This window comes from Zeugodacus cucurbitae, chromosome 2 (genome assembly GCF_028554725.1).
Source record: "Zeugodacus cucurbitae isolate PBARC_wt_2022May chromosome 2, idZeuCucr1.2, whole genome shotgun sequence".
In the NCBI taxonomy this organism is placed as follows: domain Eukaryota; kingdom Metazoa; phylum Arthropoda; class Insecta; order Diptera; family Tephritidae; genus Zeugodacus; species Zeugodacus cucurbitae.
Genome location: NC_071667.1, coordinates 9,442,738 through 9,465,287, shown reverse-complemented (window position 1 = coordinate 9,465,287; position 22,550 = coordinate 9,442,738). Strand labels below are relative to the sequence as shown.

Genomic DNA, 22,550 nt, shown 5'->3' with positions numbered 1-22,550 from the left:
TATAACAAAGTGAATTAACAAAAGCTTTACATTTCTATTTATAAACTTTTTAATTTCATTTGGTAACCGACATAACCTAATTATCGGTTGATTTAAGTAATTATTATTTAAGCACAGAGATAAAGAATGACTAGCACTTGTCTCGGTCTAGTTATGGTGGTTATATAACTAAATTACAAAAGGAAAATCATCCAAATCTGTCAAATCGGTATACTAGATATCCGCAAGATACTAAAAAACCTATTTCGAAATTATTTCTGTTCTGTCGAGATGTCCGTCGAAAATAATACACTCGGGGCCGTCGTTCATCAGTTTCACGGTTTTAGTTTCGGTACCGTCGATTATGCCGTTTTCGTATTTATGTTAAGCATTTCACTGCTTATTGGTGTATATTTCGGCTTTTTTGGACATGTTGCGGATAATACGGAAGAATACTTGCTCGGCGGTAAACGAATGAAAACAATTCCGATTGCGATATCACTTGTAGCCAGGTATTCATTTCGTAAAGTAAATAAGGTCTAATTTAAGTTTTTTAGTATAAAATAATAAATCATTTTTATAAAATCAAAATTATGTTTTTCTTTTCTTAAATTATTTATTATTAGCCAGTTGTCCGCGATTTCGATGATGGCTATACCAGCGGAATTGTACTCGTTTGGCATTAACTGGGTTTTCAGTTTGGCTTCGTTGTTAATAATAATACCGACGCTTTGTTGGATCATAATTCCTGTGTTTTATAATAACAACCTGTCCAATTGTTACGAGGTATGCTGACATATTAATAAATATATATGAGTGTTAGTGCATTTATTATTAAATCAAATGCCAACATTTTTTATAAAACCAAGTTCATTTTTAACGGCCAACCTAGTTTGCAAAGTATAGAATTGAAGTTCCTTTTGCAACATTACAATTATTTTATTAATTTAATTGTTAAATAGTTCGGAACATATTTTTCTAAATTTTGACTGAAAGTCTTCCACAACCGCTTCAGTTTGCAATATCATTAAATCTAAAAAGTATATTTAAGTCGTTACATTTTTTGATGTCATTTTTATATTTTTAGTATTTGGAACTACGTTTCAATCGTAGCACCCGCAATCTAATAACTTTTGCTTTCATGTTTACCAGTTTTTTATGGCTGCCAGTTATCATATTTATACCCTCCCTCGCATTTGCTCAAGGTGTGTACGAAGTTACATTATAGGATCTATAATGTAAACAAACATAATAATAATATTTAAGAACACTTTCCAATATCAGAATAATAATACAGCATTTGGTTTTTACATTTAGTAACGGGAAGTAATATACATCTGATAAATACCTATATTTGTTCGATCTGTGTAATTTACACAATGTTGGTAAGTTTAAATAAAGTAAATAAATAATAATTTAAATAGTAAGAACAGTAGCTACATAACTTTACTCGGGTCTACTTAGCTGAAACGCACCCGGACTAATATGCAAGCAAAGAACATGAATTCCAGAAAATTTTTGAAAATTATTTGCAAAATAACGCTACAATAACAAAAGTATCGAAATTAGTGGTTAAATACATTCATTGCATCGAACTTAGTCTCATTCCAGTAATTTACAGACTTACTTAATCAAAAACTTAGATATGATTTAAAGTGTATATATTATTGGTCTACAACTTTGTTTCCGCCGTTTTTTTGTAAATTTAAGTTTTTTTTTTGTATAAAAGCGGTTACAAATGTCGATGTTACAAATATCGATGAGCCTCAGCCGCACTTTTCTTTGAATTGAAAAAGAAAAGCAAAATTTACCGCAAATGTCGAGAATTCGGCTCAAAAAGTGACATTTTCAGTTGAGAATAAGTTTGAGATGCAAACAGATCTCTACAAATATTTTGTTGGGTTAATGTTGACACAGATGTCCAAGATCGATATAAAACGATTTAATCGACCAGTGCTTGACCCTAGAGACATTCCCGCAAACCTTGAGAATTCGACTCAAAAAGTGACATTTTCAATTGAAAATAAGTTTGGGATGCAAACAGATCTCTACAAATATTTTTTTGGGTTAATGTGGACACAAATGTCCAAGATCGATATAAAACGATTTAATCGACCAGTGCTTGACCCTATAGACATCTATTGGAAAACGGCGGAAGCAAAGTTGTAGACCTAATATAATCAGTTAGTGTAATAATACCTAATGGATTCCTAATACCTAATGATTTCCGTAATTTTATTATTATTTTTTATATACATTTGTCTGTGCATTTAAATTTATCATTATTTTTTAATTGTTTCATCGTTTCATCAATTTCGTAAATTTCCAATGCTAATTGAAATGATCTGTATGTATATGTTGAATACTTTTATTTGGCTATTAATCCTTTAATTTTTCGTAAAAAAGGGTGGAATAAAGGCTGTTGTATGGACGGATGTGTTCCAAGGTGCAATAATGATCGGATCCGTGGCGGTAGTCTGTTTCTTGGGAACAAAGAAAGTCGGCGGATTTAATGAAGTCATCAATATAGCCGCTAGAGGCGGTCGTTTGGATGTTAAGTAAGATTAATATATTTTAAAGCGATATCAAATGTACTCAATTAGAATAGTATATTTCTATAATCTCTCAATCTAACAGTCGTTGGTAGCACTGCGAGGGTAGAAGAAAAAGATTGGTATATTCCCTTAACTAAAAAACAAGCTTTGTTTCATATATAAACATTCCTATGACTCCCTTAAACCGAATATAAGAATTTCCATAGTATTTGTTCCCACGACTGTCGGTTCTACCTTACCGGAATGGACCCGGAGCTTCAAAATTATTTTGAGAATGTTTTGAATCGATATAAAAATAATAACAATATTTCCGTATTATAACTATAATCTTATAAGATGATATCGCTTCCAGAAAACAGTTGATACGAATACAAATATCAAAGGAGGACTTCACTGCGTATTAAAGTTCATAAATATAAGAATTAAGTATTATAAGTCATAATAGGGCTAATATGTATCTTTTATATAAGTAATTAATAATAACTATTTTATTTTTTCCTAAATGAAGACTATTATGTCATTGTTTCTAATCTTATGTACCATCTACCAACACTTTAGCTTCACTTTTGATGCCAGAACTCGCATAACCTTTTGGAATACCACTATTAGTGGCTTCGTGCTGTGGACGGCCTATGTGGGTTTAAACCAGAGCTGTGTACAGCGAGTCGTGGCGCTGCCAACTCTAGGGCATGTGAGACGTTCACTGTTGCTTTTCGGAATTGGTGTCTTCGTAATAATGATACTTAATTGTTTCGTTGGCATAAGTGAGTGACAATTTTTTAAACCGTATATTATTAGATCTTACAATTTAAAATATTTTACTTTAACAGCCATGTATGCACTCTACCACGATTGTGATCCGCTCACTAGAGGTTATGTGCAGAAAGCGGATAAAATGATGCCGTTCTTTGTACAGGATATAGCCGGTCATCTCAAGGGCATGCCGGGCATTTTTATTTCCAGTGTTTTCAGTGCGGCATTGAGTACCACGTCGGCTAGCTTGAACGCTCTAGCTGGCGTCGTATATATGGATTATATCAAACCTCGTATAAAACACACTGAAAGGAGAGCTAACCTCATTATGCGTGGATTTATTTGTATCTGTGGTGTATACAGTATTATTAGCGGTTTCATAGTGGAGAAATTCTCTTCTATATTACAAGTGACATATTCGATTGGAGGCGTAACATTAGGTTCGGTTTTCGGTGTTTATATGTTGGGCATGTTGGTACCGCGTGCGCATGGCAAAGTAAGTTAGAAATATTCCTTTTTTGTTAAACATATTATAATGTATATTTCAAATAAGGCCGCATTTTGGTCGGTAGTGGCAAGCATGGTCTCGATGATTGTAATTGTTGTGGGTGCACAAGGACGTCTAAAATATAGTGCTCTACCTTCCTCGGTGGAAAATTGTCCCGCAAACAATACTAACGAAACATTTTTCTTCAATGCTACGTCTACAACCTCCATCAATCTACAGACTCCATCAGCAAAAGATAGTTTCAATATTTTTGATCTTTCTTTCAATTGGTACGTTACAGTGGGCAATTTAATCGTTTTCTTTGTCGCCTTGCCACTCAGTTATATTTTGCCCGCGGAGAAAAATTTCAAATTAGATTTGAAACTATTATCACCTGTGATACATCCATTTTACAAATATAAATTAGCGAACACCGAAGAATTACCAGAGTTAAAGAAAGTAATTATATAGAGAGCGTAATTTTAAAGACAAATAAAACTAAAATTCCCAAGTGTTAATATATAGTGTAAATTATTGAAATGTAATTAATATTAAGTATCTATAATGACATTACAAATAAAAATTGAGTACATATTTCCTAAGACCATGGTGTACTCGTATCAATCTAACGAGGCTGATAGCTACGCATAACCGGCGACTTTGATTATGTCAAATACAATGATAATACACTTACAATAAAAAAATATAATTAGAAGCACTCATTTTCCGCTATATCAATAAAAAAACGTTACAAAGAATATTTTTATAAATCAATATAAAAGAGAAATGTCAACTGTTTGCACCAGTTGAACATTGAATTCGGCCTAATGTAATACAACTTCTTCGTTTTCATCGCATTTTATATGTCTTGTGTATTATTATTATTTATAAATAAAGCATACATTTTTAAACAAAGTGAATTAATAATTAATAAAGCTTTAAACATTTCTAATTCTAAACTGGTATATTTTCATTGGGAATCGACATAACCTAATCATCGATCTAACCTGAAAATCGGTTCTTGAATCGGGCGTTGAATCCTTGCTGCGGGTTCGTTGTAACAATTTTTATATCTAAACTGAAATTCTGTCATAAATTATAATTCAAATACTAGATTATTCATATGTAGGAGTAAAGGCAATATCGTCAAAACGGTTTTAGACACTGTCTTCATCATGAATCAGCATAATTATCATACTTAATTAAAAACTGTATATATGACGTACTGTATACGTGTGTTTACTTAGCTTTTAAATTTTAATATTATATTGACTTAAAATAAATGTATACAGATGTTTATGAGATTCAACAAAGCGTCAAGAAGCATGTTAATCTTTAACGCCATATCACAATCTCAAGCAAAAGACATACACACATATGTATGTACGCATCTATATGTTTCATTGAGTAAGCAATTGCGTAAACAAATGTGGAATTCATCTTTGATATTTCTCTATGCATATATACATCGCCACATCAGGACCTTTTTACTTCGATATCATTATTTATTTCAAAAATAATTTCACAGGTAATAGACGAGGTCTAAGCAATTACCCCTGCTTATCTTATTTAAGAATTCACTTCTGTAAGTCAAATAAAATGAGATAAGCAGATGAAAGTACTACAAAATAGTTAATTTGACTAAATGGTGCAATATAATGACATGCTGAAATACTATTTTATATATAGACAAAACACTCTATATACCATAATCAAACTCTAAAACTAGTTGGGGCGACAGTACGACATAAATGAAATGAGCTGTCAAACTTTCATTGCATTTAATTGTAGCCAGTTGTAGACTCCTTTTGTTCTGACGTCACGAACCAATTTATTTCCAAACGCCTGAAATATTTATCAGTAATATAGATATATTTGTACATACTAATTCAACGCTCAAATAATGATAAATTAATAATTTTTCTCACACCAAATTCACATACATACAGTTATACAGAACATATACAGTGGAACTTCCATAACTCGAACTCGACTCCATAACTTGAACTTTTGAATTGGCAATAGTGTTTAGAAATCAAATGTCATAGAAATTTCTTTCCATAACTCGAACTTCTATAACTCGAAGATCTCCATAACTCGAACCCTTAAATTGGCAATAGAAATCAAATTTTATACAAATTGCCTTCCATAAATCGAACTTACCGACCAGGGCATAATACAAAATTTAAAATTCTACTATCGGGGCAGGATTTTAAAAGAGGCCTCTATATCGTAAGTAGGCGTACATAAAATAATATTTTACACTTATGGATTGCATAAATCATGTAACAAAGGCATGAGATACAGACAAGACAAGACAAAACAAGAGTCAAACAATAGCAAATTGCAACAAACAAAATTACAGAATACATGTTTTAACGAATGTTTATAAAACTTTATGCGTAGTAAACGTATAAAAAAAACTCTATATACATCAATATTTTACAGTTTTTTGAAAAATTTTATGTTTTAATGGGAATTCTATAACTCAAAGTCTCTCTAACTCGAAGTTTTTTTTGTGGATTATGGTGATTCGAGTTAGAGAAGTTCCACTGTATATGTATGTAGATATCAGATATGCAGATTTAAGATGAACTAATTGCACGAGTTCGCAAATTAATTCAAGTGATTTACAAGTGCATACTAGTTTAAGGCTTTATGTCTTAAATATTGTGATAAGATTTTCCTTTTCAACAAGATAAGATACAAATGTGTCAAGTATTTAAGTGAAAGTCATCTACATAACATCTCTATGTTTAAATCGAGCCGTAACGTCTAAAAGAACTCTCGGTAGTGCCAATTTTTTAGTGAAGTGTGTTATGCAATAAAATACTGAACAGGAATGTAAATACTAAAAGTGTATATTGAAGACTTTGTGTACGTTTATGTTGCATTTTCTGCAATAAGTGTTGTGCGAAGTGATACATTTATATATATAAATTAAAGACTGGCCACAATGTCTACCACCACCACTATAGTTCCTGAGTTTAAGGAGACTTTGACAACCACTACTGCTGCTACTGTGGCGGCTGGTCGAAATTTCACATTCGGTAGCGTGGATTATGTGGTATTCGTTTTGATGTTAGCCGCCTCTGCGGCAGTTGGTATATTCTTTGGTTTCTTCTCAAAGTCGAAAAATACAACCGATGAGTACCTGATGGGTGGCAAGCGTATGAAAATCATACCGATTGCAATATCTTTGGTCGCAAGGTGAGTTTTAAATCTGTTATCGCGGAACATTAGATTTTAATTTTTTTTTAAATTATTTATTTAACATGTCTAACTAACTTCAAATATTAAGAATTGGGTTTAGTAATGAAAGATGAAATTGTTATATAGCTTTATTAATATAAAAAACAACTTCGATACTAAGTAAAATACAAGATTTGTTCAGAAAGTGATGTGACTAATTAACAATTATTTTAATTAAATATAATTAACTAATAGTTTTTATTTATGTATCAAATAAGAATATACCTATGTATTTGTATATTATTTAATTCTTTATATTTCTATATTCTAGTCAATTGTCTGCCTTATCCATAACATCAGTTCCTGCCGAGAGCTATTCGTTTGGTATCAATCACTTTTTCATTATGGTGTCCATGATTGTGGTGGCTCCATTACTATGCTACGTTGTTATACCAGTCTTCTATGAAAACAATATTTTCAATTGTTATGAGGTAATAAAATATGCGAAATATACATAAATACATAAAAAATATTCAATCTCAAAACTATATTAACAACATCATTGGCATAACCAACCCAGATGATATGTTAGGTTAGTAGGTAGATCTCTGCATATGCCGAAAGGTCTCAATTGGGCCGTTTTCCGCGCTGTTCTGTGATATCAAAGAACTTCTAATGGAACAGAAAGATCCTCACTATTCTACAAAGCGCATGGAATCAGTTACAAAATTCTTGAGTCGGCTAATGTCAATTCTAGCCAATTCACGAGATTCGCCGCAGGTGTGGCTACCAAGGTGTTTAAATCACAGAATGGCAAATGCTGTACATTGAAAAATAAAAGTTAAAATGTTAATTATGTGCTATACATAACATAAAAATTATTTATTTGAAATGCATTTTTTACTTTTCAAAAAGTAATTTTACTAATTTATTCATATTTCGTATATTCTTTCAGTATCTAGAAAAACGTTACAACAAACGCACCCGACAGCTTGTTACGAGTACATTTATCTTGAATGCGTTTCTGCTATTACCAGTAATTATATTCATTCCTGCCCTGGCATTTGCACAAGGTACAATATTATTTAATAAAACTTTGTTCTTAATTACTTGTGTACTCTGCGTATACGTAATATCTAAGAGAAAACTCAAAGCAAAGAGCGCAAGTGAACTGTATTAAACTTTTATATCGTACATTAATATATAACTCTATAATTTACATTACAGTGACTGGTTTGAATATACACGTGATCAATGGTGTAGTGTGCTCGATTTGTGTTTTCTACACAATGTTAGTAAGTGAATACAATACAATACTTACTTAAGGGAGATTAATTGAGTTTAAATCTCTCTTATTTGCCTAGTAGAATAAATTTTGACTCATTTGCTTTGGCAAACAAATGTTTTTGTTGTGTAGGGCGGCATCAAAGCTGTTGTGTGGACTGATGTGTTGCAGGGCGGCATTATGCTTTCATCTGTGATATTGGTGGGCATCCTGGGGACCATAAAGACAGGAGGATTGGGTCAAGTTTTTGAATATGCCGCTGAAGGTGGCCGTTTGGATCTAAAGTAAGTAAGGAAAAAATAAAATTTGAAATTTATTATTAATAGTGTGGGTTAAGAGCTACAATAATTCTCTTATGGGTAGTTTAGTTACAAAAAAAAAATATGAATTTCTTACAGAGTCTAGAAAATATGTGATTTTATTTACGATAACAAGCTTGATTTCAGTACTCTCATACCTTATTGAATAGGATATGCTTTTTTACTTAGATTTCGATCTTTATAATTTTTAGAAAAAGAAGCAATATATACCGGAATGTAGTTTGATAGACAGAAACTTTTTTTTCATTGTTATTTAATTGCAATTATCTTTTTCTAAGAAATCAAGATTTTATAGTTTTGATTTTACAATTTACCCTCTACATAGAATATAGATATGTTAATGACTTATTAAGATAGATTTAAATTTATACTTAACGGTTGATATTAAACAAAAAAAATTGCATAGCTTTTCACCCGATCCACGCACTCGCATAACAGTTTGGAATTCTTTCATATGTGGCATTATGATGTGGGCCGGTCATGTAGGTCTAAATCAGAGTTGCGTACAACGTATTGTCTCTTTACCGTCTCTAAAGCATGCGCAAAAGTAAGTTTCGCTTAATATAAAGATATCAAAAATAATGGTTCACACTTCTTGCATATTTACAGAGCGCTTTGGTTAAGTTGCATTGGCTTCTTAGTCGTGATGACCATTAATGTTTTCATTGGCGTTGTAATGTTTGCCTACTATCATGATTGTGATCCCATCAAAGCAGGCGTACGTTTCAGCATTTAATCAAAGATAATATGGAATTTAAGTGTTAATTACCTTCTTTTCAGTTGGTCAATAAGCCTGATAAAATGGTGCCGTTCTTTGTACAAGATATCATGGGTCATCTGATTGGCATGCCTGGTTTATTCATATCCTGCGTCTTTAGCGCCGCACTTAGCTCCATGTCCGCCATGTTAAACTCCCTAGCCGGTGTGGTGTATTTCGATTATGTTAGGCCGCATATTAAGAAATATCACACAGAAGCACGTGCCAATTTCATAATGAAGATCATTATTGTCGCAATGGGTTGCTATTGTGTGGCTGGTGGTATGATGGTAGAACGTTTCGATTCCATACTACAGCTGGTAATAACAATTACAGGCATCAATACTGGCTCTGTAGTCGGTGTCTTTTTGCTGGGTATGCTTGTGCCGCGAACCAACGGCAAGGTGAGTCGCTGAATTTCTTGTAATCACCAAAATATAATAAAGTTATCTTTTGGTTTTCTTTGTGTTGTAAAAGGTGGCCGTTGCTTCGATTGTTTTCAGTATTTTAAGCATGTTTTGGATTATCATTAATGGTCAAATGCGAGCTAAAGAAGGCGCCATCCGTTACGCACCGTTGCCATCGAATATTGAAGGATGTGCTGCACACAATTTACAAGTAATTTTGAAATCTATGTAAGTTCTCTTCAACTATAAATGCATACACGTACATATGTATATATGAGGTAGGTGAGTGGTTTCATTTAAAACATTCAAACCATTCCCATAGTTAAAGAACGTTTCCAAATATGGTTGCCTTGACCCGACCCACGTTAATTCTACACAGCCTCAATACAAATTCCAATGTCTCATACAGTTTTTAAGAAACTGAACAATATACATTTTCTTATGACTATATTCTTTCTTTCAGCTCGAACACTACGAATGACATTGGCTTACAAATGCTCGCACAGGGAGTGGAGGAGCCAAAGGTTACCACAGCTTTTGGTAGCAATCGTGAATTTTCCATTTACGAAATCTCCTTCTATTGGTACAAAGTTATTGGAGTTTCACTTGTCTGGCTATTGGCCATTCCGCTTAGCTATATCTGGCGACGTGATGAAGCCGATAAAATTGATCCACACCTTTACGCACCATTCGTACGACGTTTCATCAAACGAAGTACACCTGTGGAAATGGAAGAGTTACCACTGAAAACACCCACTGCAACAGAAGAGAGCGAAACCAATGGTGGTACAACAATTCCAATGCCCGAAAATTTCAAAAATAGCAATTAATAAAATCAATTAGTTTAATGAATATAAATTAAAACATTTTGTTTAATTTTATACGTTAAAAATTGTACTCTCCTACCTAAATTAATATAATGCCAAAGAGAGAAAGAGAGAGAGGAAACTTTGATCACTTAGGTTTATAATGAGTGCTTAAAGTCATAATTAAGATAAGTCGGAATGTCCTCGACTGAAATATTCCGGTCTAGATTGTACTCTTTCGTCCACTTTGTGAATAGGGTCGCTGTGGATTAGGTAGGTGGGAGTGTTAGGCTCTCAGCAGTAAAGAGGCGAGAAGGTCGAGAAGGTAGCCGTTTACTATCGAGCGCATGTCATCGATTCCATTGCCCGACGTCAATTTCGTACAATCAACGGCGTAAGAGGTAACTGAGACTCCTTCTGGTGGTTGAGGGAGTTTCGAGATGTAAAAATTAAATAGTAAAGGGGATAGGCCACCAATCTGTGGAACCCCTTGGTTAATTCTTCTTTGCTTAATGTTTGACTTCGAAACGTTACGCATGATTGGCGACCACTCAGATAATTCCTGGCCCACCTCTTCAACCCTGGAGGTAGCGGAGATTGTTCGATGTCTTCTAGTAGCGTTTTGTGATTGACTGTGTCAAAAGCTCTAAGTCTATTATCCGTGTCATGTTTTGGAGTTATTGATTGTAAACCAGATCGCATCTAACCTTGATTCAAGTTAAAGCAAGAATCCTTTCCGGAGGACACAACTTTGTTGAGCGCAACATACATATATGTATATATCGCCCATTTACATGAATAGTCTCATAACTCAGAAAACACGAATTTTGAGTTAAGTATGCAGAAATGTGCGCAATTTCATCGTCCATATTGTACACGAATTTCATTCCGATGTGTAGAAAAATAAACCGTGAAATAAGAATGTGCCGTTATTAAACTTGTTATGGTGCATTATTTTTTAACCACAACAACGACACATCTCAGTTGTGCCAGAATTATGCATGTTTTTTTTTCAGAAAGAAAGACATATTTTGAGTTACAACACATATTGTCACAGGGTGAAGTTGGTTTTCTTTTGAGAAAGAACGACATATTTTGTGTTAGAACAATATTTGTGAAAATGGAATTCACGACATAATTCAAAAGGGGTCCCGTTTACGCCTATGGCAAAACTTCAGTACACTATTTTAGTCCACTTATGCTCATAATTTTATTAAATATATTACATGCCACTAGTTTGTTCGATACACTTATGGCATTTTTTTATATTTGCTAAATAAGAGAAAATTGAAAACTTTAAAACGCTCTCCTGAAAAATCGACTTTTTTGAGTTGTGACACTATTCATGTAAATGAGCGATATGTAGTGATTAATGTTTGCACAAATTTACTTAAGTGATTAAAGTTTTGTCTTATTACAAATTGTATTTTTTCTCTTTTGTATATTTAAACTCTTTATTTACAAAAAAAGGAAATGTATATATTGTAAATGTATAATTAAATTGTACAGATATCTTATGTGATACGTTTGTTTACAGCTAAACTAAATTTAGTTTTTTTTTTTGTATTTTTTGTATTGTTGCAATTTAGTAGTTTTGACGAAATTTGTTTTCTCACTTTTTCACTTAAAAATATGTTTTGTGGAAAAAATTGATTATGCCGCAACCCGTTAGACAATTAAGTTTGTTGATATTTTTTGGTGGTTTTCTTCTTCATTATTTTTTTTTACCTTCGTTTGCTCTTAACAAGCAGTATCAATGCTTGTGACTATGTTTATTGATTTATAAGAGTGTGTAGAAAAACATTTAAATTCTTGCAATGTGTGGGGATGTACATTCATACCTTTCATACAAAAAGGTATATTTTATACATTTATTGTAAGATAGCAAACACGTTTTTTAAGGGGTACTTATTGTTGGTAATACATTTTCAGGATTAAAATTTTAAAAGCACATTAATAATCTAAAAATACCACCCTTTATCAAAACAAAAACCATTCGGTATTTTTAGGTAAAAACTGCTGTTGAAAATAATAGCTTTAAGAGATTTCTGACACAAATGTATATTTAGTCTAATGTTAATATATTATTGCTCTTAATATTCATCTCTTTAATATATACAACATTACTTTACATTTCATTTATATAGCAATAAATTTCCCTCGCAAAAAATGTTTTAATTATAATTAAAATTTTTCACACATCATCACACTCATATTTCGTCCACTATTACATACACATGTTTATCTTTTTTTATTTTTATCATTTTTATAAAATGTACTGCATTTTGTAAACTTTGCAATAAAAACAATAAATGATTGTTTATGTTGTTTTTTTTTATTGTTTTGAATTGTTATTATAATCTAAATTAGTTGTATATTTATACAATATACAATTGATATTTTTGCATATAATTATATATATAATATATCATTATACATTTGTGTATCTGTAGTCCAATTAAAAAAAATATATGTAGCGCGACATATTAATTAACTCTTATCCATTGATGCATAAAATTTGTCCATTGAAATTTTCTGCAGTGAAAATAGAGAAGTAAATCTAAGAATAAAGTATGAAAACAAATATAAAACTAATCGTCCATAAATATATTTCAGGCGGGTTGTGTGGTAGACATTCGTGCATAACAAAATGGCTTGTCAACTCGGCAACTTATTACTCCTCCTTATTTTGTATACTTCTCCACTCCACAAATACAAGTAAACTAATGTTGCGTCCATATTGTGGTGATTTTAACGGTGTTTGCCTTTTATGGCATTATAACGGTTAACTATTGTAATAAATGTTGAAGTCGTTGTACGTCACATTTACAAAATCGTTGCCACAGTGCCATCTGAATTTGCATTGGTTATTGATGGCGACACGACTTTGGGTACACCTACATTGAACCAATTAAAAATAAAAACATTATCTAATGAACTATTAAGAATTATTTTATACGAATTAACTTACACAACTCATTTTCTGGCTTAACACCTTCATCATTGTTGGCATTCGCTTCAATTTCTGAATTTTCAATTTCAACAGTAGCTGGTTTTTCCGCAGCCACATCTTCTTTTACGTTGTTGGCACAAACATCATTTTTTTCAGGTAACGTGTCTGCATTCGGTTCCACGCTCCCCACATCACAAGCGACCGGCGCTTGTGGTGTATCTTCTGCCTTAGCGTCTACCTCGCTTTCAACTTCATTATCTTTAGCTGGTTCTTCAATTGTTGATTTTTCTTCTTCAGTTACAACCTCTTGACTCGTTTGGGATTCAACAAGCGGCGCAGAACTATCCTTTTCATTTGTTGTCGGTGGAATAACAGACGGTGTAGATTCAATGAGCTCAACATCACTGCTTTTTGAATTTGAATCGACTTCCATTGCTTCACAGGGTACATCTTTTGGCACCGCAACTGTTCCTTCTACGTTAGTTGATTCTGTGATTTCTACTGGAACAATTTCAACATCTGCAGGTTCTTCTGGCACATTAGCTTCAGAAGTTGGTGTTGTGGCTATTGGTTCTTCAGACGATATTGGCTCACTTGTGTCCATTGGTGTTTCACTGTCATTAGGTTCAGCTGATAAATCTTGTTCCACTTCTGTAGGAACTACATTTTGCTCTTTGTTCTGTTTATCTTCTGAAATAGTTTCCGTTTCGGTTTTAGCATCTGTTTGGTCTTCAGATTGCTCCACACTTGAGGATGATTGTACCGATTCTTCCTCTTTGTTTTCTGTAGACTTTTCAGCAACTTCTTCAGGGGCAGATAATTCAGTGTCAGGCTCGGACGACTCTTTTAATGCGTTGTTCACTTTGTTTGAAGAAGCCTAGAATTAAAACATAAAATTAATATTTATTATTAATTCAATTGAGATGATCCTTAACAACTAACTTGTTTCTTTTTTGGGCTTTTAGACTTCTCTGGTGTTTTAGTTGCTTTTGGCTCCGCAACCTCTTTGGTTTCTTCCGAATCCTCTGATATCTCAATCTTCCTTCCACGACCTCGAGCACGGGACGGAGTGCTGCTGGCATTTGCCGGAGATGTACGCGCCTTTTTCGCAGGTGGTGGAGTGGATGCCGCAGAAGCGCGCGTTGGTGTACCACGTGTGCTTGACCGTGTACGTCTTCCACCATCTAACTCCAAACTACCACCCATATTTTTAACAAGCTCTTCACTTTCCTTTTGCGCCCGTTCTATGAAAGACATCCGTTTTGAAGGTGTGCGTTTCGCCTAATATGTGACCAATTAGAAAATATGAAATAAAATAGTAAACAAAACAAAATAAAGAATTAAAAAAGTATTCATGGTTAACCTTATCATCAAGTACAGACTACATATATACATATTTTGGGGAATATTTCTTTAAAATGCTTTAAGTTCTTCCTATGGGATTCACTTATAATTCGTTTAAAATTTAATGAAAACAAAAATATAGAGATAAGGAAAATTGCTATATGAAATCATGGTTTCTGACATATCACCATATTTTAATAATAAGCAATCATAAATTAAAGATCTAAAAAACGAAGAAAGTACGTAACAAAACAAGTACAGAAAAAATATTTAAACTACCCCAACTTATATCGACGATAGTATATTATAACAAAAAGCGCGCAAAATCAACGAATCACAAGAAGTAATATGAAGTACAGCAAACCTCAGAAACATACAAAAAATATATAAAACAAACACGCTTTAAGCGCATAATTCAGCTCGTTCGTTGCATTGATGAACAAGCAGCGAGTATAAACAGAAAACAGGAGAAACTAATAAAAAGCAAAGCAACGATAACTGACTACACAAAACGTAATGTGAAGAGTTGAATTATAGACGGAATAATAAAAGAAACGTTAAGTGAAATAGAAAAAACGTGTGACAAGGTAAAGCAGCAAAGTCGCTGCTACGATAATGCTTTCAATACGTCACAAAACGATGTAACAGAGAGGAAAATATCGGGAGCGGGTGATGTGGAAACATAAAAGGTATGAGGTAACAACAGCCAAAAAAGTATTAAAAGTGAGAGAGAGTGAGATGGGAAAAACGCGCGCATTTTATGCCACGAACAATAAATATCCCACATTTACTACAGCATTTCTAAATATTTGGAGTTATCTGTTTCTATCATCTATTTACATATTTTCATAAGAATCATACACATACACATTAACCTTTTTAGATATATGCATATTCCGGTTATTGCAAGCAATGTCATAATTGTGAAACTAAATGGATCTATATTAACAATTGGAAATAAAACTTAATTTTCCAGATAGTTCGGAAGAGACTTGTAGAACTTTGCTTGCACACTGCTTATATTGGATTTTATCACACTGCGACGCTAATTACCGCAACCCCCCGCACACAAAATGCATACATTTTTTTATGCGATAATGCACCAATTTACTGATACTTACGGGAGTCTTCTTGCTTTCCACTTTAGGTGAAGATTCCGTTGGTTTGGCCGCCTCCGCAGCGCTAGTGCCCGCATCGCCTGACGCACATTCAGCTTCAATGCTGTTGTTGACCACTTGCTTTTCGGCCGCAGTTGATATCTCCTCTGCCTCAGTCGACGTGGGCGCGCTTGTCGACACTGTTTCCCCCGTTTCAACAATCGTCTGTTCAACTGGTACAGTGCTCTGCTGAATTTCACTATTATTCGCAACTTCAGACATTTTAACTTTTTTCTTTAAAATATATTTTATATTAATTTCAATTGCGCGACACAGATATTCCGTACCAATAAGTCAAATTTATTTTGCGCTTTCAATGTTATTCTATATACGTGATTCACAACAACGCGCACAACGAAAATTTTCTTCCACTGCACCTTTTTACACAATATTTTTGCGATAAGGATTAATAATATTCATACAATTTTATTGTTTATGCAATTACAACTTTTTAAAGTCACTTATTCCGGTAATTTATAAATTTGTTGTACACGAAAACATGTAAATTTTATAAAATAAATTTTCCACTTCACAACGTAACGCCGCGCATCCGTTCAACTTAATTACTCGTTTCTTTTGAACGAATGACGTTAAAACTCAGTGTTGCATTTTCTTTAGCGTAAACTAGTGGTGCCATCGTTGAGAAATTGTTCTCGTAAAGAATATGTATATATATATCTATATAAAAATTTTCCTAATCAGAAATAAAAACTATTAGCTGGCGGTGTTGTTTGCAAATAAAAAGTATGTGTAGAAAGTATTCAAAATTTAAATAACACTCGCCTCTCAAAGCACGTGCTTTAGAAATGAACTCGTTGAATTTCTACGAAACATGAAATTTGAAAAGATGTTATGAACGAATGATTCTGATGTTGGTATTTCTGCTTCATAAACTCAGAGTTGTTTTTGATATTTCGATCTCACTCGAAGTGACCTTTTGCATATACATATATACATACATATACTTGTTTCTACTATTTTTAACTAAGTTCACGCAATTTTTAGTATAATAAACTCATATATTTTATTGCCTTAATTTCTTATTTTAAAATATATCAGTTTATATTTCGTTTAAACTTTTATTTAAAACAATATTAAAGACCTCCAGCAACCCTATATCACACCTGTAACAAATGTCAATTCAGAATTGAGAATGTAAACACTCACACACGTTGATTTTCTTCATCGCTTAACTTGAAATTATTTAAAAATAAGCTACTGCGAGCATGGTTAATCAGGAGCAATTAAAAGCCATTGGCGCTGTGTTAAATAATAAGGAACGTCCTTTGAAAGAACGTTTTCGTGCTTTATTTACACTAAAAAATCTTGGAGGAGCTGAAGCAATTCAAGAAATTAGTCGGGGATTTACTGATGACTCAGCTTTGTTAAAACATGAACTAGCTTATTGTCTGGGACAGATGCAGGATAAAAAAGCCATTGACATTCTCACAAAAGTACTGGCGGATACAACGCAAGAACCTATGGTAAGACATGAGGCTGGTGAAGCGCTTGGCGCTATTGGTGCTCCGGAGGTCATTCCAATATTGGAGCAGTATAAGGAAGATCCTGTGGTGGAAGTTGCAGAAACATGTTCAATTGCATTAGATCGTGTTCGTTGGCTGGAGAGTGGTCAAAATGTGGATGACAACAATCCCTATGCATCAGTCGATCCCTCCCCTCCAATTGGCGGCAATAAGAGCGTTGAAGATTTAAAATTAATCTACCTAGATCCAAATCAAAGCTTATTTGACCGATATCGTGCCATGTTCAGTTTGCGCAATTTGCGTACAACGGAAAGTGTTTTGGCTATCGCAGAAGGTTTAAAGGATGGCTCAGCACTATTTCGACATGAGGTCGCCTTTGTATTGGGACAAATACAAGAACCATGTAGTATTCCTTATTTGAAGGACAACTTGGAAGATAGCAATGAAAATGAGATGGTGCGTCATGAATGCGCAGAGGCACTTGGAGCAATCGCTACGGAGGAATGTGTCAAAATATTAAGTCGTTATGCGATGGATGAAAAACGAGTTGTAAAGGAGAGCTGTGAAATAGCATTGGATATGTGCGAGTACGAGAACAGCCCCGAGTTTCAATATGCCGATAGTTTGGGCAAAATAAGCACATAAGTTATATATAAACCCCTATTATATGTATATATCCTTTTAAACGCATATTAAGATTTTTATATTTTAGAACAATAATATACATATATGTAAATATATATGAGAAAACAATTTTGGTAAAAACAATATATTAGATTAAAAATTCACTAAAACGGATTCAATCATCATTTACGCCAACTTAAAAGTGTAAACATTTCAAAACAGCGAAAACGATTTTTTATTCAAAAATGTTCAAAGAGCTGATTTTGTTACAAACTTTCGCATTCTTCCTATGTAGGTGTTAAAAACATGTCAAACCTTCTTGGAAACGACAACGGTAATAAGACCGAATATTTTTTTACTTTCTTCATAATTCAAATCTGTCTAATTAAAAAGTCATACAGGCATGTAAAAGAATAAACATTTTATTTTTTCTAATCTTTTTTTTTTTATATATAAAGGAAGTGTGTTTATTTTTTATAAAATTCCATTATCTTTCATAGTTGTATTTAAAGTGCACCCTTTTTAATTCGAATGGAAAGACGTGTATGTGCTTTGCAACTCTGGTTAGCACCGGCTTTTATTTGTCGAATTTCCAATATGATTTCTGCGCAACAACAAGAAAACTTGCCTTCCCGCTCTTTCAACCGTTCGTTTTCGCTAATCAATTTGCTAGGCAAAAAAGCTGTCATGATTGGTACGATTTTGGCATTCTTCTCTTTGTTCTCGTACGCAATGGCAGCAAATAAGGAGCGCACTTTCATCATGGTGAAACCCGATGGAGTCCAACGTGGACTCGTCGGCAAGATCATCGAGCGCTTTGAACAAAAGGGCTTCAAATTGGTGGCCATGAAGTTCACATGGGTGAGTAGATAGGGCTGTGAAAATAGTCGTAATCGAATTAACTGTATATAGGGTTGATTGGAATTTCGGACTTTCCAGTGTAAATTTTTTCCCCGAGGGATAAAAGTGTGGTTAGGTTAATTTATCCAGTGAATTTTGCCACATGTGTACATTTTGGTTTCACATAGAAGAACAAAATTATAGTGGAAGGTCAGTTTTAAAATATATTATTTAATTTGTATTTGCAGGCATCAAAGGACCTTTTGGAGAAGCACTATGCCGATTTGTCTGCTCGTCCCTTCTTCCCCGGTTTGGTCAACTACATGAGCTCCGGCCCTGTGGTTCCCATGGTTTGGGAGGGTTTGAATGTCGTAAAGACAGGTCGTCAAATGTTGGGTGCTACCAACCCAGCTGACTCCCTGCCTGGTACCATCCGTGGTGATTTCTGTATCCAAGTCGGTCGTAATATTATTCACGGCTCCGACGCTGTTGAATCGGCAAATAAGGAAATCGCCCTTTGGTTCAACGAGAAGGAGCTGGTTTCATGGCAGCCAGCCGCTGAGGGTTGGGTATATGAATAAAATCTAACTCAATTGCCAGCATGGGAACTAGCACATAAGTGAAAGGTTAAGAAAAAAGTACATTGCTTTCAACTGAATTCCAATAAAAGTGATTTATATAATGAAATGTTTTATTTGCTAGTTATATTAAAATCTTCATCGACATCTAATGAAAGGAGCTAAGATTATGTTCGGTGTTATTTATTATTTTTAAAAGTATTACATAAACAATTAAATGCAGCAAATCACTAAGTACGTTCACATGGCTCTGTACTGCTGCCATTCTGAAAGGGCATTTTCACTTGGAAGGACCCAACCACTAGGTATAGAAGATCCATGTTTACTACGCGTCAAATAGCTGTCCCAAATACGTCGTATTCGCAGGAATTCACTAATTTTTTGATCACCGTCGTAGTACGAGTGTTCGGCAGAACCAAAAAATATATCATTCCATTGATCTTCTATGCGCAGTTCCTGTGTACATTCCAGCTTATTTTCTTCCAATATTTTGCTCCAAGAGACCCGTAAATCAAGTAGTTGTTCAGCAAATTCATTTGTATGGTTTATGTTCTGTCCTCGTGAAAAATGTAACATCTTGAACAATTCAAAAGTTCGGAGGAAGCGTTGGGCATCATGCTGTTTCAGCAAACGAATATGTTGATGTTTTTTTAAGGATGATGTGTGTTCTCCATAAGAAAGAGTCGCAGGATATTCATTGCTTTGTAGAATATTTGAAATTTCGTTAGACTTCAGGCCTTGGGTTATATTTCTACTCCTAACTTCAGCTTTGATTTCTTTTAATTTAAATTTTTTGCGATGGCGTTTTAGTTTCCTCTTTTTCAACACCTTAGATAACCGTTCTAATGGTGAGGTTTCCACTTTCTGTAGTAATTCTTCAGTTTGCTGCTTCAATCGATCAACAAGTTGTCCACAATCTTCGTTAGTGGATTTTACATTTTCTAATAGTTTGATATTTGTAATTATTGTTTTAATACTGCTTTTCAATAGCGATATATTTAAATTTTTTTCATTAGTTTTAGGCATTGTGATTATTTATGCAAGTCTCTTGGAGAATATTTAACATTAATGTGATTAAAGAGTTAGTAAATAATGCTTGTGAAAAAAATTAAACTTATTATTTGAAATTATCAATTTGCTTAATCCTTTTTCGCTATCACTTCCTTAGCATCGTTTACAATCTGTAATGCCGTTTCGTATTCTTTTGTTTCCTTCAGCTCCACTTCCTCTGTCAAGAATTTTTCAAGAGTTTCTAACTCTTTTCTCAATCTGAAAATATTAGTAAACATCTGTTCAAAAAAATGCTTTTATCTAAGCCATCTGTTCACTAATGCTCACCTGCGTAATGTGTCTGGAAGCATCATCACACACTCGGCTATGACTTCTTCTTGTTTTTTTAGAACATGCTCATCTGCACCCTCACTCTTGAATCTTTCCAAACGGTTCTGCTCTGTCACCACTTCCTTCTCACAAACTGTTTTCTCCTTTGTCAAACGCTTTACAACGCCAGTTTTGATTGTCAATTGTCGCAAACGTGGATCGGCCATGAAGTCTGATAACTTGTCGACTGGTACACAAGTAATTATTAGAAAGTTCTGACTGTTTCTTGGTTTAAAGTCAACTTAAAAAATTATACCCTGACGAAATGTACAAAGCTTGTTTTATATGTCTTCTTTTAGTCACAAATAGTGAGTCAGAAATTCTGCCGGCATTTTCCGCAATTACATGCATTGCTTTTGTTTGTACACATGCTGTGGAACGTGGCTACAGTGGCTGAACTTTGTATCATTCACAATAGATAATGTGGAATTGGATGACCATTCTCATATACACTCCCAAGTGAGAAATACATTCTTTGGTTTATTTATTCCGTGGATTAATTAAAATTAAAACCATTAATTATGATAATTTTAAATTTTTACTTTCAAATACGTAAACAGATCAAGCGTTTTGTTCCGAAATGTCTAATGTAACGTTATGTAGGTTTGTTTTAGCAATTGTTTGGAGGTTAGTTCGTTTTTGTTATCGATTTCATTTAATTTCATGCACATCCCGGAAAAGAGTAACTTACCGGTATTGAAGTGAAATGCAAATAGATTAAGGTTGGATCTGTTACTTATTAAACTTTAATAGTAAATAATTAATAAAAATAAATAATCTAAAATATTCAAGCACTTTTGTTTGGGAAACCGCGCCCTACGTACATATGCACTTGTATATTGTATACTAGCAGACCCGGCCACAGGTTTTTGTGGCTAAGGTATACATTAAATTAAGTTGGTCCAATCTTGGATTCGGCGACGATATTGATTACTCGAGGTTGATTTATGTTACGCAACATGATGACAACTCACACTACTTTTAATTGCAAAGTGAGTGGTGATAGTACAGGCAATTTTAAATAGTTTGGGATAATTGACTACGTCATCCTGGTTTGTAGCTGTGTCAACTCTCTTGGATCGAAATTCTAAATTGTCGCATTAAGATCATCGATATCTTTTTTTTACCACCAATATAGGTCATTCAATCAGTCATTTATGGTTATCATATTGAGGTTTCATGTCAGGAAAACTTCTCTTTCGAGTCAATGAAGTGACAGAAATCTGTTGGAAATGCTATTAATCCATCGAGGTGTCATTTGCCAACTGCTTCTACAATCGCAATTTGATATTGTTGCAAAAACACTCATATGTTAGTTATTAATGGGCGATTCTTTATGTGTCGTCACAAATTAAATGATTTTAGGCATGCGATTAGCCCGTTAGTAACAGTTGATCCAGGAATAATTGGAAGAGTCTGGCGAAAATCACCTGCTAACAGAATCCTGGCTCCACCAAAAACGTTCATCGACAATCAAGATATTTTAAAGTCCTGTGCAGTACCTCCAGCGACTTCTTGAATATTTGTAAAATCTTCGTTATAGCGCTATTTTTGGCGATTTTGCCGACTGGTGTTTCGTTCATTTGCAATTTAGGAGTAATTTCAAGGCCGAATTGGTTCTGGAATTACATCAGCCCTCATATACTACA

At 33.8% G+C, this 22,550-nt stretch overlaps 6 protein-coding genes across 8 annotated transcripts; 4 read left to right on the top strand and 2 right to left on the bottom strand.

The window, feature by feature from the left end:
* Nucleotides 1–270: 270 nt before the first annotated feature.
* On the top strand, nt 271–4,376 carry LOC105210203 (sodium-coupled monocarboxylate transporter 1). Of its 2 annotated transcripts, XM_054235983.1 has the most exons (8): nt 271–491; nt 606–765; nt 1,067–1,184; nt 1,297–1,364; nt 2,386–2,537; nt 3,093–3,298; nt 3,365–3,783; nt 3,841–4,376. In XM_054235983.1, the coding sequence occupies exons 1-8, from the start codon at nt 271–273 to the stop codon at nt 4,243–4,245; spliced, it is 1,749 nt and encodes a 582-aa protein (XP_054091958.1). In that variant the 3' UTR covers nt 4,246–4,376. The 2 variants fall into 2 exon arrangements, with proteins under 2 accessions (XP_054091958.1, XP_054091959.1); XM_054235984.1 differs by lacking the exons at nt 1,067–1,184; nt 1,297–1,364.
* Nucleotides 4,377–6,538: 2,162 nt separating this feature from the next.
* On the top strand, nt 6,539–10,599 carry Slc5a12_3 (sodium-coupled monocarboxylate transporter 1). Its single transcript, XM_054235981.1, has 10 exons — nt 6,539–6,984; nt 7,298–7,457; nt 7,922–8,039; nt 8,194–8,261; nt 8,384–8,535; nt 8,978–9,118; nt 9,181–9,289; nt 9,352–9,732; nt 9,806–9,963; nt 10,199–10,599. Exons 1-10 carry the CDS (start codon nt 6,731–6,733, stop codon nt 10,563–10,565), a joined length of 1,908 nt encoding a protein of 635 aa, XP_054091956.1. The 5' UTR covers nt 6,539–6,730; the 3' UTR covers nt 10,566–10,599.
* Nucleotides 10,600–13,324: 2,725 nt separating this feature from the next.
* Nucleotides 13,325–16,590, bottom strand: LOC105210201 (neurofilament heavy polypeptide). The gene is made up of 4 exons (XM_011181017.3): nt 15,960–16,590; nt 14,437–14,775; nt 13,513–14,371; nt 13,325–13,438 (listed from the first exon to the last, which is right to left on the bottom strand). Exons 1-4 carry the CDS (start codon nt 16,215–16,217, stop codon nt 13,368–13,370), a joined length of 1,527 nt encoding a protein of 508 aa, XP_011179319.2. The 5' UTR covers nt 16,218–16,590; the 3' UTR covers nt 13,325–13,367.
* A 439-nt stretch (nt 16,591–17,029) lies between these two features.
* LOC105210202 (deoxyhypusine hydroxylase) lies at nt 17,030–18,273 on the top strand. The gene has a single exon (XM_029039029.2). It carries the CDS (start codon nt 17,222–17,224, stop codon nt 18,122–18,124), a length of 903 nt encoding a protein of 300 aa, XP_028894862.2. The 5' UTR covers nt 17,030–17,221; the 3' UTR covers nt 18,125–18,273.
* A 423-nt stretch (nt 18,274–18,696) lies between these two features.
* LOC105210199 (nucleoside diphosphate kinase) lies at nt 18,697–19,630 on the top strand. The gene is made up of 2 exons (XM_011181013.3): nt 18,697–18,964; nt 19,192–19,630. The coding sequence occupies exons 1-2, from the start codon at nt 18,701–18,703 to the stop codon at nt 19,522–19,524; spliced, it is 597 nt and encodes a 198-aa protein (XP_011179315.2). The 5' UTR covers nt 18,697–18,700; the 3' UTR covers nt 19,525–19,630.
* A 58-nt stretch (nt 19,631–19,688) lies between these two features.
* Nucleotides 19,689–21,288, bottom strand: LOC105210198 (tubulin-specific chaperone A). 2 transcript variants are annotated; one of them, XM_054235985.1, is made up of 2 exons: nt 20,860–21,002; nt 19,689–20,790 (listed from the first exon to the last, which is right to left on the bottom strand). In XM_054235985.1, the coding sequence occupies exon 2, from the start codon at nt 20,545–20,547 to the stop codon at nt 19,762–19,764; it is 786 nt and encodes a 261-aa protein (XP_054091960.1). In that variant the 5' UTR covers nt 20,548–20,790; nt 20,860–21,002; the 3' UTR covers nt 19,689–19,761. The 2 variants fall into 2 exon arrangements, with proteins under 2 accessions (XP_054091960.1, XP_011179314.1); XM_011181012.3 differs by having other exon boundaries at nt 20,484–20,790; nt 20,860–21,288.
* Nucleotides 21,289–22,550: the final 1,262 nt, after the last annotated feature.

What these genes read in the sequence shown, in the direction of transcription:
- LOC105210203 (XM_054235983.1), top strand. Translation starts at nt 271, where the DNA reads ATGTCCGTCGAAAATAATACACTCGGGGCCGTCGTTCATCAGTTTCAC. An exon ending in ACCTGTCCAATTGTTACGAG is followed by an intron (nt 766 to 1,066) that starts GTATGCTGACAT and finishes TTATATTTTTAG; the next exon opens with TATTTGGAACTACGTTTCAA. An exon ending in CTCCCTCGCATTTGCTCAAG is followed by an intron (nt 1,185 to 1,296) that starts GTGTGTACGAAG and finishes TTTTACATTTAG; the next exon opens with TAACGGGAAGTAATATACAT.
- Slc5a12_3 (XM_054235981.1), top strand. Translation starts at nt 6,731, where the DNA reads ATGTCTACCACCACCACTATAGTTCCTGAGTTTAAGGAGACTTTGACA. An exon ending in TCTCTAAAGCATGCGCAAAA is followed by an intron (nt 9,119 to 9,180) that starts GTAAGTTTCGCT and finishes GCATATTTACAG; the next exon opens with AGCGCTTTGGTTAAGTTGCA. An exon ending in GTGATCCCATCAAAGCAGGC is followed by an intron (nt 9,290 to 9,351) that starts GTACGTTTCAGC and finishes CCTTCTTTTCAG; the next exon opens with TTGGTCAATAAGCCTGATAA.
- LOC105210201 (XM_011181017.3), bottom strand. Translation starts at nt 16,217, where the DNA reads ATGTCTGAAGTTGCGAATAATAGTGAAATTCAGCAGAGCACTGTACCA. An exon ending in AAAGCCCAAAAAAGAAACAA is followed by an intron (nt 14,372 to 14,436) that starts GTTAGTTGTTAA and finishes TTTTAATTCTAG; the next exon opens with GCTTCTTCAAACAAAGTGAA. An exon ending in TAAGCCAGAAAATGAGTTGT is followed by an intron (nt 13,439 to 13,512) that starts GTAAGTTAATTC and finishes GGTTCAATGTAG; the next exon opens with GTGTACCCAAAGTCGTGTCG.
- LOC105210202 (XM_029039029.2), top strand. Translation starts at nt 17,222, where the DNA reads ATGGTTAATCAGGAGCAATTAAAAGCCATTGGCGCTGTGTTAAATAAT.
- LOC105210199 (XM_011181013.3), top strand. Translation starts at nt 18,701, where the DNA reads ATGATTTCTGCGCAACAACAAGAAAACTTGCCTTCCCGCTCTTTCAAC. An exon ending in TGGCCATGAAGTTCACATGG is followed by an intron (nt 18,965 to 19,191) that starts GTGAGTAGATAG and finishes TTGTATTTGCAG; the next exon opens with GCATCAAAGGACCTTTTGGA.
- LOC105210198 (XM_054235985.1), bottom strand. Translation starts at nt 20,547, where the DNA reads ATGCCTAAAACTAATGAAAAAAATTTAAATATATCGCTATTGAAAAGC.